At 42.3% G+C, this 15302-nt stretch overlaps 1 protein-coding gene across 2 annotated transcripts in view; it reads right to left on the bottom strand.

Annotated features, from left to right (window-relative positions):
• The window catches only part of LOC125897266 (mitogen-activated protein kinase-binding protein 1-like), a 43481-nt gene that overhangs the window by 1649 nt on the left and 26530 nt on the right, over positions 1-15302 (bottom strand). The window contains exons 22-32 of one of the 2 annotated variants that reach the window (XM_049590464.1): positions 10387-10581; positions 10145-10290; positions 9859-9998; positions 8886-9071; positions 8450-8516; positions 6994-7149; positions 6307-6482; positions 4390-5016; positions 4208-4289; positions 4037-4128; positions 1227-1312 (exon numbers count right to left, since the gene is read on the bottom strand). In XM_049590464.1, coding sequence (XP_049446421.1) covers positions 1227-1312; positions 4037-4128; positions 4208-4289; positions 4390-5016; positions 6307-6482; positions 6994-7149; positions 8450-8516; positions 8886-9071; positions 9859-9998; positions 10145-10290; positions 10387-10581 — 1953 coding nt within the window. The remainder of the gene's footprint in view (positions 1-1226; positions 1313-4036; positions 4129-4207; positions 4290-4389; positions 5017-6306; positions 6483-6993; positions 7150-8449; positions 8517-8885; positions 9072-9858; positions 9999-10144; positions 10291-10386; positions 10582-15302) is intronic. The other variant, XM_049590465.1, reaches the window with a different exon arrangement.

The following is a 15302-nucleotide window of genomic DNA, read 5'->3' as shown; positions in this document are numbered from 1 at the left end:
CTTACTCAGGACTATCACTGATGAATGTACCACTCGTACACAAGCACTGCATGTATGTATACATGTGCCTACACATATCCATATACAACATAAACAGATACATCAGTACATGTAAACACATTAGGGAGGCGCGCGATTAGTCGTCTAAGCGATTAAACGCCGCCCCCTCGCTAGTCAGCACCAGAGATATTAGTCGGTTAAACCAATTGGTGTTTTATTCATGTACAAGGTGGCTAAACTGTCATGCAGTGAACCGCCACTAGTGGGGGCTACAGAGCCATCAGACAGCAGTCCTCCCCGCGGGGCTCTTAACACAGTATTTTTTGGGACAATGTTTAAAATACTTAACAATAAATTGAGCTAAATTTTGACTGTTTTCTGAGTATTTTCCCTTTTTTACACTGATTTGTATAGATCGACATAACGACATACCATGTACAGTTTCACTCCTAAATGATGAGTCTTCATTATCTCTGAAACTTTCTCAGACAAGACTGTTGGTTTTAGGTTTTACAGCTGCAAAGAAAATGCTAATACAGAAGTGGAAGCCCCCATATACACTCAATATTAATAATGGGTTACCCTATTGTATGACATGATATCTTGGAACTCTCTATCGCCAGGTCAGATAGGGCCATGGTGAATAACTATGAAGCTCTGGCTAGGGAAATTAATCCAGTTTAGATTGTTTGTTTTGTCCCACTAACAGTCAATGTCCCCAAAATATTCAGTTGATTATCATAAAAGACAAAGGCAAGCAGTACATTTCACATTTGAGGAACTAGAACCAGAAAATGTTTGTCATTTTTATTAAAAAACAACTCAAAGAATTAATGAGTCTTCAAAAATAGTTGCAGAACAATTTTCTGTTGATCGCCTAATCCATTAACAGATTATTTCAGCTCTGTAATAAAGTAAAGCTATTTCCCCACGGACGAGATTTGCAAAGAGCAACATCCATAAAATAGCTACAACAAAAAGTGCATAGTGTGATGAAGGATTTAAAAATACATTATATATATATATATATCAACAGTAATATCTATCTCTATATGAGATTATAACAATAAAAGGAAATTAGAGTGGCAGCATTAACAGGCATGAAATATGTGAGAAATTATCTCTGTCTATTTGCCTTTTATCTTCCTTATCTCGCTTCAAGATATATTTTCCCTCCAGGCTCTCTTAACCCTCACATCTCCATTTTCACACACACACTCACTGACCGTAGTGTAGAGCATGGCGGTTTTCCTCAGACTGTTGTGAAGCTCCGAAACAGCCTGCCTACAAGTTTCCAGGGTGATGGAGTGATCTGCAGAGAGAGGGAGAGAGAGGAAGGGACTCTTTCAAGTACAGCACAGCATGTGGCAAATCTGAGCGCTCACAGAGACGCACGCTCTGTGCAGTGAACGCACGCAGACAAACAGTTATCGAGCGGAGTAGGCTCACAGTAAACGCTGAGCAAAAGGTTGAGGAACAATAAAAGAACAAAAAAACACGGAGAAACTTGGGAGCAGAAGAGAAAAGTACAGAAGGAGAAAAGGAGACTGCTGCACAGAGCCACAGAGCAGGAGCTGTGTGAGCTGTGGAAGTGAGAAAAATGATTTCACAGTTTATATCCTCGGGCAAAAACACAGTTGTAGGTACAAATGTGGACGGGATATCACTTAATGGCATTTATGGTTTCTGTGTTCTCAAATTGAAATGAAATCTGTTGCCTTTGTGAGGCAGTTATCATCCACAGAACAGCAGGCGCAGAAGCGTGAAGAACAGGATGAAGAAGTTATTTTAAGATTCATCTCAGCATTTGAACTCTATTAGATACCTTTATTTACCGAGGGACTGAGGAATGTGAGGGGAGACAATCTGCAGTGGTGCTTCAGTTAACCGCGGCTCTACATATCACATGATGTTAAATAATTGATGTGTGCAAAATTCACTGCCATCACTCTGTTTGATTATCAGCAGGGTTCTTACACATTTTAACTAATGAACTTTCAAAATTATTCCTTATTATTTTACCCCATTTCCATGACACACAAATTTCCCAGACATTACTGTCTGCAAACTGCTGGTGCTTCTTAAATTCCCCCCTCATTAGATATCCTGCTGCCAAACGGCTGTGTGCCAATAGACCAGAATGTCATATACAGGCACATCCAAAATGTCAAGGTCGAGCCCCCTTATGGGGGATTAAAAAACAAACACAACCTATAGATGTCAGTGCAATTTGACATAGGGCTGTGCAATTATCCCCAAAATTCAATCCTTCATTTTCTGTAACAGCATTCACATTCAGTGAATGTAGAGTCTGTAGGCAAACCCCGGAGATCTTGCCTCCTGAAGAAGAGCGAAAGAGCCCTGGTTTCCGGTTGTAGGCTGTTTGTAGTCGGCGTGATATTGACCAATCACGTTTGAGCCGGCTGCAGTTGTTGCCAGGTTAAATGCTTCATGTGGTGAACTAATGAGGTGGAACATAATTGGCGTCACTGCAAACTCTGAATCCATCACAATGGTTCAGCATATTTACTTATATATAAACGGAAGTTGGAAACGGAAATTCGCCTCCTCCGCCCAAATCAAACTGGAATGCCAAAAAATCGGGGGTCTGCCCCCAGAGGCTGTATCGCCGTCTGCCGGAAGTCAGACGCCGAATACAGCCGATGGGTTCCGAGAATGCATTCCTGCTAATGTACAAAATCTTCGCATCAAATTAGGACTTTAAATACGGTTCTTCTTCACCTAAATTCAGTGAATATTTAGAGGCAAAATATAAATAAAATTGTACCCAAAATATGACTAAACTAAAAATAAACATGCCATCACAGAATACAACTACATGTAAAGTGTTTACTGGACACACAAATGGAAAACAACTGGACTGCATTGTGTTGGTTACTGATTTCAGTTTGGTTTTTAAGGCTGGATGGGTATCTACTCACTGCTGTATTTATTTATCTATTTTTTTTTTACAGTGCTTGTGGCACCATGGTGTGCTGCACGGCTTCGCTAATGAAGCTCAGCGTAAGTTCAGTCAGGAAGACTTTCTTTACACTATATTCATTCACAGGTTTATCTCTGTCCCGCTCCCAGCACTTCCTCCAATCAGCTGACTGTAGGTGCTCTCTCTCCCAGTTAGCCAATCAAACTTTGCCAGGATCTCCTTCAGTCATTCATGTTTGTACTGCCAAACTTTAAATCTGTTCTCCTCTCTGCTCCTGTCAGCTGTCATTTTAGGCAGAATTGTCACACCCTCCTCCAAGATCCAGAACCTCAGCTCCCTCTTCATCTCATATCATCACCACCACCAGTGTCTAGACTCCATAGGGGGGGTTCCCTAATCTACTACGTCTTTACCACCCTCCTGAAATAAATGACATCATGATGGGGTCTAATCGGCAAAGACTTTTTTCATTTCTCATACTCATGTGCACATGTAAATAAATATTCTTTTCTCTCAGAACGAGTCTCTCCTGATGGAAATATGGATGTCTGAGTTGACACTGGACACAGATGGATTAAGTAAGGTAATGTTGACTACATTATGCGTCAGTATCACGGTCGATCATGTTCATTTAATTGTGGGCAGTCAAAATTATGCACGTGATTAGTATTCAATTAACTGTGCAGCTCTACTCTCTTATCAGGTACAATATCCTTTGTGCATGACATGAAGAGTCCAAAAGAAAAGGGTCTGTCCATCAAAGGAACGTGAGTGTGTTCAATAAATTCTGTAGCAACCATCTGTTCACTATTGAGCCTGCTGTCACGCTTGTGTTCCTCAACCATCAGATCCCAAAACCAACCAACAGAGTGAAATTCAAAACTTCCCACGCCCCTTCATGCGTGGACTCACCCATGTAATCACAGTGTTGACAGCAGCAGGGCACAGAGACAGACAGAGGGACGTGAGACAGACAAGCAGACTGACACACAGGCCAGAAGGCAGAGGGCGAGCAGCGTGAAGAGATGCAGTGATGAAGAGGAGGAACGGTAGCGACGGACAGGTGGGTTAAAGAGTTCTGGGAGGCCAGACCTGGCTGGGGATCGGCACTCAATGATGTGCGGGTCTGTTCGGGCACCAGAGGGCACTCTTTGGCCACAGCCACCTGTGACGGCTCCTTGGCGCTGAGAAGAAATGTCAGAAATGTGTGTCAGTTTTAAAAAGAAACAAAATGCAGCTACATGAAGTGGTGTAAAAACGTACCTCTCTGAAATCGATTCTCTCTTCTGCCTCACTGGTAGACAACTTGGCAAAGATGGATCCAAACTTAGATGCCTGCTCAGTGCTGCAGTACACACACAAAATTACACACAGGAAATCTGCTTTCTGGTTCCTTACTTGTGCGTTCATGAGTCACATTCACAGCATATGATAGGCTGACTAACCTCTGCTTCCTTGAGTAGGTGCGTTGTCAGAGTCTCTGGTAGGAGTAGAAGCCCTCGCTGAGTCTCCAGACCAACTGAGGCTCGACATCGCCTCCAGACAGAGGCTGCGGCGAGGGCTGAGAGGCTGTTTGGGAAGCGGGATGCGGGAGGGCGGGATGTTCTGGGTAACAGGTGTGGGTGAAACTGTGGCTGTAGCATGAGGAGGAGTTGGGGCGGGACCGTTTGGTAGAGGACACGGTGAGCGGGATGATGTTGATGAGACAGTAGAGGGGACAGCGGCGACAGGAGATGAAGCGAGCAACGGAGGTGCGGCATCCAGCTCCCCACATGACCTCCTGACTCTGAGGAAGGAAGGGGAGCAAGGCGGAGAGCCCAGCTGGATCACCTCTCCCAGGGAGGTGGAGCGGCTGCTTTTGGCCATGGAGCTGGCAGTGGGGTTCATGTAGGAGTGGAGGGGTTTGAGTTTGGGGCTGTCCCAGGGCAGGGGGGACCGGGGTGACTGGGGGGAGCCGGAGGAGGGTGAGGAAAAGTGGAAGGAAGGCTTGGGAGTGTCGTGATCCAGGAAGAGATGCTGAGGTCTCTTGCACGACTCCCTTCGGTCACTAGAGGGCAGAGGGGAGTGGGGAGCTGGAGACACAAACGTAGAGGTGGAGATTTGTTTTAACAACATATTATTTACTTATTGAAAACTCCAGGAAACGTAGTTCACATTTTTTTAGAAGATCACCTTTCATATTATGTTTAAATACATTCTTGAACAACAGAAAACAACATGTATATGAACACGCCTCACACAGTAACCCAGTGTTTCCCATTCACGGATTTATTTTATCTTATTTCATTGCACAGTTGTACGCAGCTCATTCGCTCAGCCCCTCGAAACCCTGCTCTCTTTCTCTGCTTATCAGGCCACAAATGAGAAAAGAATTAGCTGACTGCAGCCTGCGGCCCGTCTTCCTTGTTACCACTGCTGCGAAATGCTTCTCCAGGAGGAGAGTGGGCAGCAGCTCAGGAGACTGGGCTTCTGTCGCTGGCTGTAGCTACTCAATTCTGGCTAGCACAAACTCTCCAGCACCTGTCACAGCGGGCTGGTGGCCAGCAGCAGCGCTGGGTCAAACCTGTGTAACAGCAACAACAGAAAGTTTGCTGATCTCATGGGTAGTCGAGGGTGTCCCGTCCCACGGAGCTGCGGTTTGCACTGGCTAAAATTAGGTTAGCTGCTGCCTGCTCTCCTCCCATTGAGGTGGTCTGTAGCGGCACGGTGTGATGTGGAGGACACAATGTGATCCAAGGCTCTCGCTAATGAATGCTACATAAACTTGAACTTGAAGCCACAGCTGTGAGGCTTTGGCTTTGGTTAGCAGAAGGCTAAACTATTAGCAACATTTTCTCTCCATCTCTGAAAGCCTTCGCAGATACTGACACGTTTTATTTCAATAGACTATTTCTAAGTCTGTCTCTAAGTCTGTCTTCCCTTTTTGAGTTGCTGTGCAGTGTAGACAGTTGTTGCCAATACTGAAATAGCAACTTTCTCTGCAGGATTTGCCATTAAATAAGGCTTTTACTGAAAAGACGCGCATGCACATCAGCATTTGAAGAACAGCCAATCTCTGAAATGACCTGAGATTGGCCAGTGTCTCCTGTAACAGGCTAGATCCATTAAAGATTGAAAACAGAGCCAAGAGGAGGTGCAGAGGTCTAGAGTTCTCTCAGACCACTTAAATTACAATAACCTCAAAGTATATTATGGGATTTTTGCTCAGTGAAGCCAAAACAAATCTGCCTACCTCAGCTTTAACTGTCTCATAATGGACACCTAATGGAGCTAATGGAGCTCATTGAATACCCTGACCCAAACATTATTGAAATGGCAGAAAATACACAGCAATAGATTAACAAAGTGATGATGAAACGTACGGTCTGAAGCCAGATTCTGGGCAGAGTGTGATTTCTGCAAACCCGTCGCGCTGTCCGACAGTAGTGGAGCTTTAGATGGAGGGTTGGACAACCTCCACAAGTGGAACCCTGAACTCCTTTTCTTCTTCAGGGATCTGAGGACGGGAGCACTGTCTCTCTCTGGAGCATCGACCCTGCTGAGAGGCAGCACAGCAGCTTTGAGATCACTGCACACAAAAAAATTCAGCCACAAAACTGGCAAAAACAAGCCAGAGTAAATATCACTTCTGTTGATTTATGTCTTCATTTTCTCTCGTGTCTGTGCTACATTTTGCCCACGCTGTAGTAAATTAGTCTACTTTATTTGCATGTGCATAATTACTTTAGATGAGAGTTCAGTTTATCCCTGCTTTTGTTTACCCTTATCCATTATTAATCTGTAAGTAACAGCATGATTCTTAGAGTAGGAATGTGTAAACAGTGTCCTAGCATGACCTCAGAAAAGTCCTGTTTTTTCAAGTTAGTATTACACTGCATTCTTGCAATGTGCACTTATTAATGTTTTAAAATCATTTATTCATGCAAACAGAGTACCTTTTTGTGCTTTTTCGATCTTTTGCATTTATGATTCATTAATCCAAGTCTGCCAAAGCAGCACTTGTCTAAAAATAAACCCCATGCAGCTCAGAGTCTGTGTTTCCTTCTTACTTTGGCCCCTCCATCCTGCCCGGGGACACGGGGGTCTTATCATCCGTGTTTCTGCTCTGGCTATCTTCCATCAAGGGCCGAACTTTTGACACAGGGGGTTTAGCAGAGTGGCTGCCTTGTTCCTTCCCGTGCACTTTGCCAAACGGAGGCATGCCCCTACACAGATAGAAGGCATTACAGGATCAGGGGAGCACAAGAGTAAATACACAATGTATTCCTCTAAGGCAGGTTAATGGAATAGTTTGACATTTTGGGAAATATGTTTATCCACTTCCTTGCAGAGATTGTAAGGAGAAGATTTATCAAACTCTCATGTTTGTTGGATAAATATAAAGCTGCTGGTTAGCTTAGTTTAGAAAGCAGAATGGAAATGGCTAACCTGGCTATCTACTGTGTTTGACCAAGAAATAGTCCAACGCATTATTTTGGCGCTCACCAGTAAACCGCACCATGCTTTTACAAATTAGCTCTGGTACAGAGAAAATAAACAAGATATAACATGTTTCTTAGTGAGCTCCAGAGGTGCCTGTAGGAAGATTTTGTTACCTTTGGAAAGAGCCAGGCTAGCCATGTACAATTTTGGTGCTAAGCTAAACAGCTGATGCCTGTAGCTTTGTATTAACTTAAAGGGACCTCAAAATCAAAATTACAATCCAGATAATATGTGAGCTGTTTCCCCATGTTTTTTGTCTTTGTGTGCTGAGCCAGGGGTAGGCAACCTGCAGCTCTGGAGCCAGAAGCGACTCTTTAGCTCCTTGCAAGTGGCTCTATGTGGCGTTTACAAAAAGTATATGGGAATGAATAACAGTTATTTTTTAGATTTTCATTTTTATTGCTATAGATATAAAGTGATTCTTACACTTCCCAGTTGTAAAAATACGAAACCAATACACATTCTGTCAACTAAAGTGTGCATAGTATGTCTCTGACCTGGTGCTCAGAGGAAAACAGAAACCTGGTGGTGAGTGGACAGATAGGCTGTGTAACCTTTATTATAAAGCACACATCTGCATTGCGGATCCAGACAAATTAAAAAAAATAAAGGCCAAAAACTGGCTCTTAGGATAGTAAAAATTGCTGACCCCTGTGCTAAGCTAACCAGCTGCTGGTTGTAGCTTCATATTTAGCGTACAGACATGAGAGTGCTTTCTATCTTCTCATGTAAATCTCAGCATGAAATAGTTATTTCTTTAAAAAAAAAGTCTTTAACAGTTGAATGTCTCACTGCACAGTCACTGTTAATGAAAATAAAAAGGTTAAAAACTTTCAAGGACAAAATAACAGACTTCTTACCCACATAAAATTACCCAAACAAAGATAACAATGTCATTTTAAAGTGACAGCCTGCCTCGATCTGGAGGGTACACAGATGGTTTAGCAGAGCAGTGTGCGTGATTCCACATGGGTTTGTAATTATAGCTGTGAATCCACACTGGTCTGAAGTGGTCAGCAGTACCTGTTATTATGTCCTCTGGCCAGGAAGCGTGAAGACATACTGAGCCTGGGGACTCTGCTCTGCTCAGCTGTGGACAGACATCAAGCGTTAGGAACAAAAAAAACAAAAAGGAAAACAGAGACAGTGGCAAAGAGAGAAGAAAACACACAGAGACAGAGAGAGGAAAAAGAATGAAAAACAGACAGTGGAAGAGAGACAGAAAGGCTGATCAGTATTGTTTGCATGTCTACGTGCATGTGAAATAATCTAAAGGAATAGTTCAACCTTTTGGGAAATAAGCACATTAATTGTCTTGTCCAGGGTTAGATTAAAAGAGAGATACCAGTCTTTTATCTGTCCGTTGAATTTGAAGATACAGCCAGTTAGCTTAGCTTTGCATAAAGACTGGAAACAGCATCAGTTTCACATCCAAACAACAGTGTTTGGCCTCTCCTACCCATGCTGCAGCTCTCTTCCAGCGTCTCAAAGTTCTGCTTGAGGAAATCTTCTTGACCGACGTCCACAGTGTCGGTCACTGTCCTCAGAGCCTCGTCCATGCTCGTCACTCCTGCCTTTTGCTTCCCCATATCTTTACTCTCCTCATCAGAGCTGTCCTGGCTCAGTGACTCCACATCTGCAGAATCTGAGAAAGCAAAGGGATATAGGTAAACAGCCCCTCTAAACCCTCCTTGACCTTGGTACATCTGCTGCATACAGCAGGTAGGAACCAGATAATCCTTAACAAATGACCAGCCAGGTGACTGAGGCTTATGTGGTCGTATTATCTGATATATTTCTATCAGGTTTGAAACTGGGGAAAAAATCCTAGCCTCTGTGTGCTCAAATCCCTCTCAGCAGGTATCGGCTTTACTGTATGTTGAAGAGACATTGTGGCTTTCATGTACATTTTGGCTTTTCATTTTAAATCCAGTCTTCTCCGCACACCTTGAGAAGACATTTCGAACTTGAAACAGGAATATAGACAGATAAAAAATACTGAAATATTGCATACAAGTTTGTTATCTTTTAAAATCCTCAGACAGTTTCATTCAAGCTCAGCCTTTTGAAGAAAAGGAAAGAAGCAAGAAAAACCTTCACCAAAAGCACCCATCTGTAGAAATCAGGTATGATTTTAACATCTAAAATGAATAATAATGGGGCATTTTTTCTTTGCAGAAATAAAGTACACTCCTGTTAAGAGAAGCATGCATTACTGTCTGCCGCTGTCGTTTCTAACAGAACCATTAGGGGGTGCTAACGTGGGACATTTTCAAATTGCACACAGACAGAAGTGGCTTTAAATGCTAATCTTCATGTCTTGTGTTTTAATTCTAGCAAAAGTCAGTTAATAAATTAAATTAATCTCCATCATTATTGTGTGTTCCTTTAACATTTTTTTTTTTATCGTTGTGATGAGAGTGAGACCTCACCATCCCGCACACGATCCGGGCTGGAGTCCCTGCTGTCGTAGCCCAGAGAGCAGGCACTGTCCGGGCTACGACTTTCCTTGCTGTCACTGCGGCTCCCTCGCCCTTGCATCCTGCAGTGCTGCTCCCGCACCATGTAACCACTGACGTATGAAAACAGAGAGAGGCAGAAACAATGAGGAACAGAGGCGGAGGGAAACATTAAACCAAGAATAGAAAAGGCACTTTTGTTGTCTCTGTGTCACTGTGAGCACTGGAGTGAAAGCATGTGTACTGAGTGGGGATTTACCTGCCCTGCAGACCTGCGTCGCCCTCGTTCTCCTCAGGGTAGAGCACGGCTCCATCAGTCCCCCTGATGCCCTTGGATGGGTGTGAGGACAGCCAGTCAGCATGTGGCCAGGGCCGATGCCTCTTGGCTCTCTCCTCCAACTGCAGCTGCAGAAAATGAGGCTTCTTAGCAGAGCAATTACACACACATGGATCCATATGGACAGCTCCCTCCTTCTCTCTCAGACATAGATTAACACATACCATGGGCTCCTGGACACTGGACGTGGTGCGCCTCTCTTTGTCATGAGGGGGGCAGTTATTCTTGGGAGCAAAGGTCTCCAGATGCCTCAGGTCCAGCATGGATTTCACCATCAGCTCCACAGAGCCCATACGATGAGACCAGCGCCTCCGAGGGCGTTTAGAGGAGTCAGGTGTGACCTGGCTGACGACTCCATGCTAGAGAGGATGTCCAGAAGAGTTGACACAGTGAACCACAGTTTCTCTCAAATAAGATGGGAACGTACGAGCAAAGAACAGGGATACTCAACTTCCTTTACTCAGGGGCCCACTTTGGCAAAATGACAGAAGGCCAGCGGCCAGTTAACATATATAATAATATAAATAATTAGTCCCAGACGTCTGTTGGGATGCTGTGAATCCTCAAAAAGTTCTCTTTTGATGTTTTTTATGCACTCTGGCACCTTATTTACATACAAAGAACAAAGAATGAATTTTATTGTGAATTACAAAATGGTTGGCGGGACACCTGGCTCCCTATCTGACCCATGGTTCTTAAGTTAAGTACCACTGGCATAGAATTCAGTAGGAAAAGGTCCCTACCGATATCCAGCGTATACTGAATCGTCCCTAGCATAGATTAAAGCCTCATTTCCACCAGGCAGTTCAGTTTAGTTTGATGCACATTTAAACGGTTATTTTTCTGTTTCCATCGTGAAAAGTTATGAACAGTACCAACAGTACCGTCCCCATGTTTGGTCCCCCCTCTGTTGGGGTACCTAGTACACTGATCTGGTACTAAAAGGTGGAGCTGGAAACACTGCAGTTTGTTGATTGGTCAGTAGAGGACTGTCACTCTGCTCAGGGCTGAGGTGTGGCAGGTTTATGTAACAACTGTTCATACCATGGCAAGTTTTTCATACATAAACTATTATTATAAAATGAAAGGATGTCTTGTTGCCTCTAGCAGCAGCTTTAGACTGAGAAAAATAATTTGACTGACTGTGCCGACTGCTGGCAGCTAACAGTTCACTTGTAATATTACTCAATGCATGAGCTGATGACCTGAATCAATCAACAACCTTTAGTTTCTATTCGACCACTCTGACTGTTCCATTTGTTTTTATTGTCTCTCTTGAATGACACATGCTTTAGTGATGATTGGATCTTTAAGCATTAAAAAATGTATATGAATTTCAACAGACATAACATTCTTATCCTCACTTAAAGCAGCTGTGCGGAACTTTTCGTCTTTGTTGATTATAGCGCCCCCTTTTGGTCGAAGCGGTGTGACACCCACAGCCTGGTGTCGTAAAATTCTGACTGCAGCCTTCGGCTTCATTTGTAAAATCTCGACTGCAACTGGCAATTACCGCATGCATTTGTTTTGGAGAGCGAGAGGAAAATCATAAATGTTCTGGTGTAGCTCTGGATTTCTTATAAACTGAGGACAACTGCCTGCTGTATATTTGTGTTCATGGTCACAGTCACAGATAATTTTGTGGCGTTTGTTGTAACGTTACGAGACGAAAGCGGTTCACATCAGCTAACGTTACATTTAGCTTGCTTATAACTTCCATGTCGTCATATATTGAAGTGAAACAACGTCTAACAAGTTGCGGTATATTCTCTAAATAAAAACAAAAATTACATACCTGTCGATTAGGAAAAGGGCCAACTCGGGATCAGTTTTAAAACCTTTCAAATATCTCAGCCCTCTCCACTAGGTGAATGCCCGGCCGAGGTTTACACGCGTTTGGGCTCGAGTCCTATCACTGTCCTGTTTAGCCTTCTTCTGTTCTTTTTCTTTTAGATGGTGCTCCTTCTTTATCCGCCATGACATCGAAAGGACAACCAAGTCCTTACAGACACATCTGGTAAAACTGTGATGTGTTCAGCAATGCCCGTTGCGTACCGCTTACTCAAAGAACACTCACTGTAAACACGGCTCTTCTTCTTCTCTCAATTTATTGGCGGATCGTAAACAACTTCCAGGTGCATACCACCACCTGTTGTACAAGAGACTACTCCCTACTACATGTCATTTAGCCTGTTTCTTAAATCCTACTCGTAAACATGGCTCCTTCTTCTTCTGTGGTTTAATGGCTGCGGGCCACTGCGGGCGTCCAGACTTACTTCCGCCTCCGGGTGCCGTATTCTGGTTTGCTGACTTCCGCTGTGTCCGACCCGACCGAGGCTACGCTAAATAGCCATATAGAGAAAGGCTGTTTTGTCGCTGTTGGGTTCAAATAAATATGCGGATCTTCAAGGGGGCGTGATAGGAACTACGGATACGGATTATAAATGGTAAAAAGTTCAGCACAGCTGCTTTAAAGAAAAAAAATGTGTTGGAGTGTCGCTCCAGTGCGCTCCGTCAGCGCTACACCCCCTGCGCTTGCCTGACAAGGACTCAATGCACAAACCTGCTATTTTTAAACATCCCATCAAGAGCGACTCTCACTGCAGCCTGTTCCTTTTTATTCTAAACATGTTGGGATGCAAAGGCCGTTACGTGGAAGATAAACAAGGTAAAGATGCTTTACTGTGTCACCGGTAAAGAGGAAATAGAGCTTAAGCTGGATGAAGCAGAGTGACAGCAACCCCACCCACATTTAAGAGTACCGTCTGAGGTGGAAACCCTAACCCTAACCCCCAGGGTCTAGGGTACACCTCTGTAGGGTTTACCTTTAGTTCTAAAGGCACTACACCTACACAGGTTTTTAATGCTGGAAACGGACAGGTTTTTATTTAGGTATTATGACTTTATTCTCATTATAATGACATTTTTCTCGAATTAATTACTTTATTCTCGACTTCTCAGCAAACACAGATGGGTGGGATTTGTTATGAATGTGCAGACAGTTTTGAACATCAGCAGAAATCTTGCTATAACACAAAAGAGCTGTAAAAGTCCAGTGGTTTGTAAATAAAATCCACATTTAAAAGGATTACTTCCCCAAATAAAAGACACACAGGAGGAATGAAGAGTAAATCATGGCTACATGTGTGCTGCCTCAGCAAACGAGAATAAATATATACATATTTAGTGACGGCCTCACTGCATTATATTCCACTATATTTTTTATGTTATGAACTTTCACCTGTCCAACATAATAAAGACATTTCCACTAAGACCCCCTGCTCTGCCCCTTCTGTATGTTGAAATAAAACCTATGCCCTATGAATGAATTATGTGATACAGCAGTTCTGGAAATTAAAGCACTTAAGTGTCAGTTTTCCTCCACATGCACACATCTCAGATGAGGTTGTATGATCTAGTTTTCATTACCCACACTTTAGATTTCACGTAGCTTTTTATCACTTTTAAACTCAGCGGGGGATTCCCACATCCGCATCACAGAGGATTTAATCTCATGTGTGGTAGAGAGAAGCCGGAGATCTTTAAGCCACTTCAGTCCTTGTGAAGTACTGACAGAAAGAGACAGTAAACTGGAGCAGCAGCTCAACTGTCTGTTCTACATATGTAAAGCCTGTGCTGATTATTAAATGCTGTTACTGAAAACTATAAAGCAGTTGTCAGGAATTGAATTAAGGGAAGACATAAATAGGATGTACCTAGCATGAAACAACAACAATAAAACACACTGGAATACACACACGAGTACACGAAAGAAAAATATTACACACTGCTTTATAATGGACACCCACACTCAAGTAGAAGCAGCCCCCCCAAACGTCTAATAAAGAACATTTATCGCAGTCTTCCCACTTTGCTGTCTCATCATTCGACCATCATCATCTCTCTTTAGAAAATATGTTTCCTGCCCAGTTTATTTCTATGATAATAAAAAGATGTAAAATGAGTGATGGGACGGTGCAATGACAACAGTCTTCACTATCATTATTTCTAATACAAAAGCATTAAAGAGCATTTCTGCTACTACTGCAGTATTTGGAGTAGTTCCACAGGTACAATGCACATGTACACCTCAGGCACAGAAATAGCTTTTGCATCTCTTTTAGCAACACGACTTATACCGCGTACATGGAAGGAAAAATCCCTCCAACCTTTAAACTATGGATTTAAGACTAAATACATCATCTGACTTTAACCCTTTGAGACCTAGAGCAACATTACTTTGCTTGTACTGCTTTCAGATGCCTTTCACTAAAATTAACACCTGAGCAAATTGGTGTGGTTTCTTTCAAAATCATGGGGACAAAAGGAAATGAGCAAATGGCAAAAAATTAATAGATTTAGAAAATTATTTTTAAAAATTGGGGAAAAAATCATATTCGTAATAATTATTATTATTACATATTTAAAATTGTGGTACAGAATTATTGTAATTTTTACCAGGTCATTTCCTTGTTTGTTTGGTTTTGTTTACTAATTCTCTTATTTTTAATTTTCTCGTTTTAGTAATATCTTGCAAATTTGTTTAGGTCATTTTTTCTTCTTCTTCTTTCGTTGTTTATTGCCTTCTTCCTGTGTTTTTGAAATAAATCAAGCTAATTTGCTCAGATTTCAAAGGGTTAAAGAAAATTTGCTAATCTACAAAAGAGTATGCTCAGAAATTTTACACTACGACCATTTTTGACCTATATAGAAAAAAATGGACACCACTGACACTGCAGTCTTGTAATACTGACATCATATGTATTTCACTCATTTATTTGTAGCTTGTATTAATTTAATTAGCTATTAGCTATTTATTTTTTGGTATTTTTCTCTGACTAGTCATTTAGTTTTCTATTTTCTTTTTATTGTCTAGAGTATTTCTTTTAATTTGAATTATTTATTATTTTATTTTTTCTTATCAATGACCTTCGTCACATTAAATTTAATAGTGCTATGACTTGAAAATGTTTCTGCAGTTGATTCTGTTTGATTACTAATAGCACAGTGGGGATGGTGCTCTCTGGGGGGGCGATTTGTATCTTTGATTAATTGGATTTTATATGACTTTAAATAAATA

This window comes from Epinephelus fuscoguttatus, linkage group LG11 (genome assembly GCF_011397635.1).
Source record: "Epinephelus fuscoguttatus linkage group LG11, E.fuscoguttatus.final_Chr_v1".
In the NCBI taxonomy this organism is placed as follows: Eukaryota; Metazoa; Chordata; class Actinopteri; order Perciformes; family Serranidae; genus Epinephelus; species Epinephelus fuscoguttatus.
This window is presented reverse-complemented; position numbering and strand designations above follow the sequence as displayed.